Raw genomic sequence first — 1,542 nt, forward strand, 5'->3', positions numbered from 1 at the left:
CTTAGAGCAGTACATTTATTAATAGAATTTGTTGAGTGGATAATTACTGAATGAATATGATTATTTCACTTTTTGCATTAGTTTTCACAACTTGTTATTATGCATGTATACAACCATAGTATCTGAACAGATATGCTTATTTGTTCATTTATAATCTGTTATTGCTCAGACTTAACAGAGAAAGCAAGAGAAAAAAGAAAAAGAAAAGTAAGTGGGATTCATGAACTATGAAGAGAACCAGATTTACTTTTTACCATTTTTATGGACCAATTTGTGAGCGTATGTTTTGCACTAACTATCACTAAGACCATATCCATCTTGAATATTCTCTGACTATTGCTTTTCATGACTTGGGAAGGAAATGACAAATGAGACAACGGTAACTGAATTTATTCTAAAGGGCTTCTCAGACGTGCCTGAACTGAGGCTCATTAGCACCATCTTTTTCCTTTTCATCTATCTCTTTGCCCTCTTGGGGAACATCTCCATCATTGCAGCCGTGAGCCAAGACAGCCGCCTCCACATCCCCATGTATTTCTTCCTGAAGAATCTCTCTTTCTTGGACATGTGCTACACCACAGTCATCGTCCCCAAGGCACTGATTAATTCACTCATGGGTTCAGAAGTCATCTCCTTTTGGGAATGTGTGGCTCAGCTCTTCTTATTTGTAACGCTATGTGCTTCTGAGTGCTTCCTGCTCACCTCTATGGCATATGACCGTTGTTTGGCCATCTACAAGCCTCTCCTTTATGGTGTCATTATGAGCAGAAAGCTATGTACAGAGCTTGTTATGGTGGCCTGGTTGAGCGGAGCTTTCTATGCTATCTTTCACACCATCAACACCTTCTCCCTCCAGTTCTGTGGGCCTAATGTCATTGACCACTTTTTCTGTGACAGCTCTCCTATCATGAGACTCTCCTGCAGTGACTCCCACACCAACGAGGAAGTTGGATTTGTGGTGGGTGGTTGTACTATTCTTGGTGCCTTTGCCCTCACCATCATCTCATATGTCCTCATCATTGCTACCATCGCTCGGACCCACTCTGCTGGTAGCCGTTGGAAGGCCTTTTCCACCTGCTCCTCTCATCTTACTACCATCATTCTGTTTTATGTCACTGGGAGCATTGCTTACTTGAGACCTACTTCTCATTACTTCCCCCTTCAAGGACGGCTTGTGTCTGTGTTTTATTCCATTCTAACACCTAGTCTTAATCCTGTTGTTTACTGTCTGAGAAACACAGACATGCAGGCGGCCCTAAAGAAACTATTTGTCCCATCCAAATAGGCATATTTTTCATATATTAAGCATATTTCTCTGAACATTAACCTAGATAAAATAGTTTCTCAAAACACATAATCTAGTAAAGTGAATAGTGAAGAAATAGAAAATGTAAACAGATTAATAACAAGTAGGGAGATTAAAGCAGTAATAAAAAAAAGCTTCCAACAAAGAAAAGCCTTGTACCATTGGTTTCATTGGTGAAGTGTACCAAACACTTTAATTAATGCCAACCCTTCTAAAACTCTTCTAAAAAACTGATT

The 1,542-nt window shown here is 39.7% G+C and overlaps 1 protein-coding gene across 1 annotated transcript; it reads left to right on the plus strand.

Annotated features, from left to right (window-relative positions):
* The first annotated feature begins 361 nt into the window (after positions 1 to 361).
* Positions 362 to 1,285, plus strand: LOC138086593 (olfactory receptor 5T3-like). Its single transcript, XM_068981432.1, has one exon. It carries the CDS (start codon positions 362 to 364, stop codon positions 1,283 to 1,285), a length of 924 nt encoding a protein of 307 aa, XP_068837533.1.
* The last annotated feature ends 257 nt before the right edge of the window (positions 1,286 to 1,542 follow it).

The sequence above is a fragment of the Capricornis sumatraensis genome, chromosome 9 (genome assembly GCF_032405125.1).
Source record: "Capricornis sumatraensis isolate serow.1 chromosome 9, serow.2, whole genome shotgun sequence".
Lineage (NCBI taxonomy): Eukaryota > Metazoa > Chordata > Mammalia > Artiodactyla > Bovidae > Capricornis > Capricornis sumatraensis.

Bases quoted from the DNA above. Each gene is read 5' to 3' on its own strand.
- LOC138086593 (XM_068981432.1), top strand. From the start codon at position 362: ATGACAAATGAGACAACGGTAACTGAATTTATTCTAAAGGGCTTCTCA.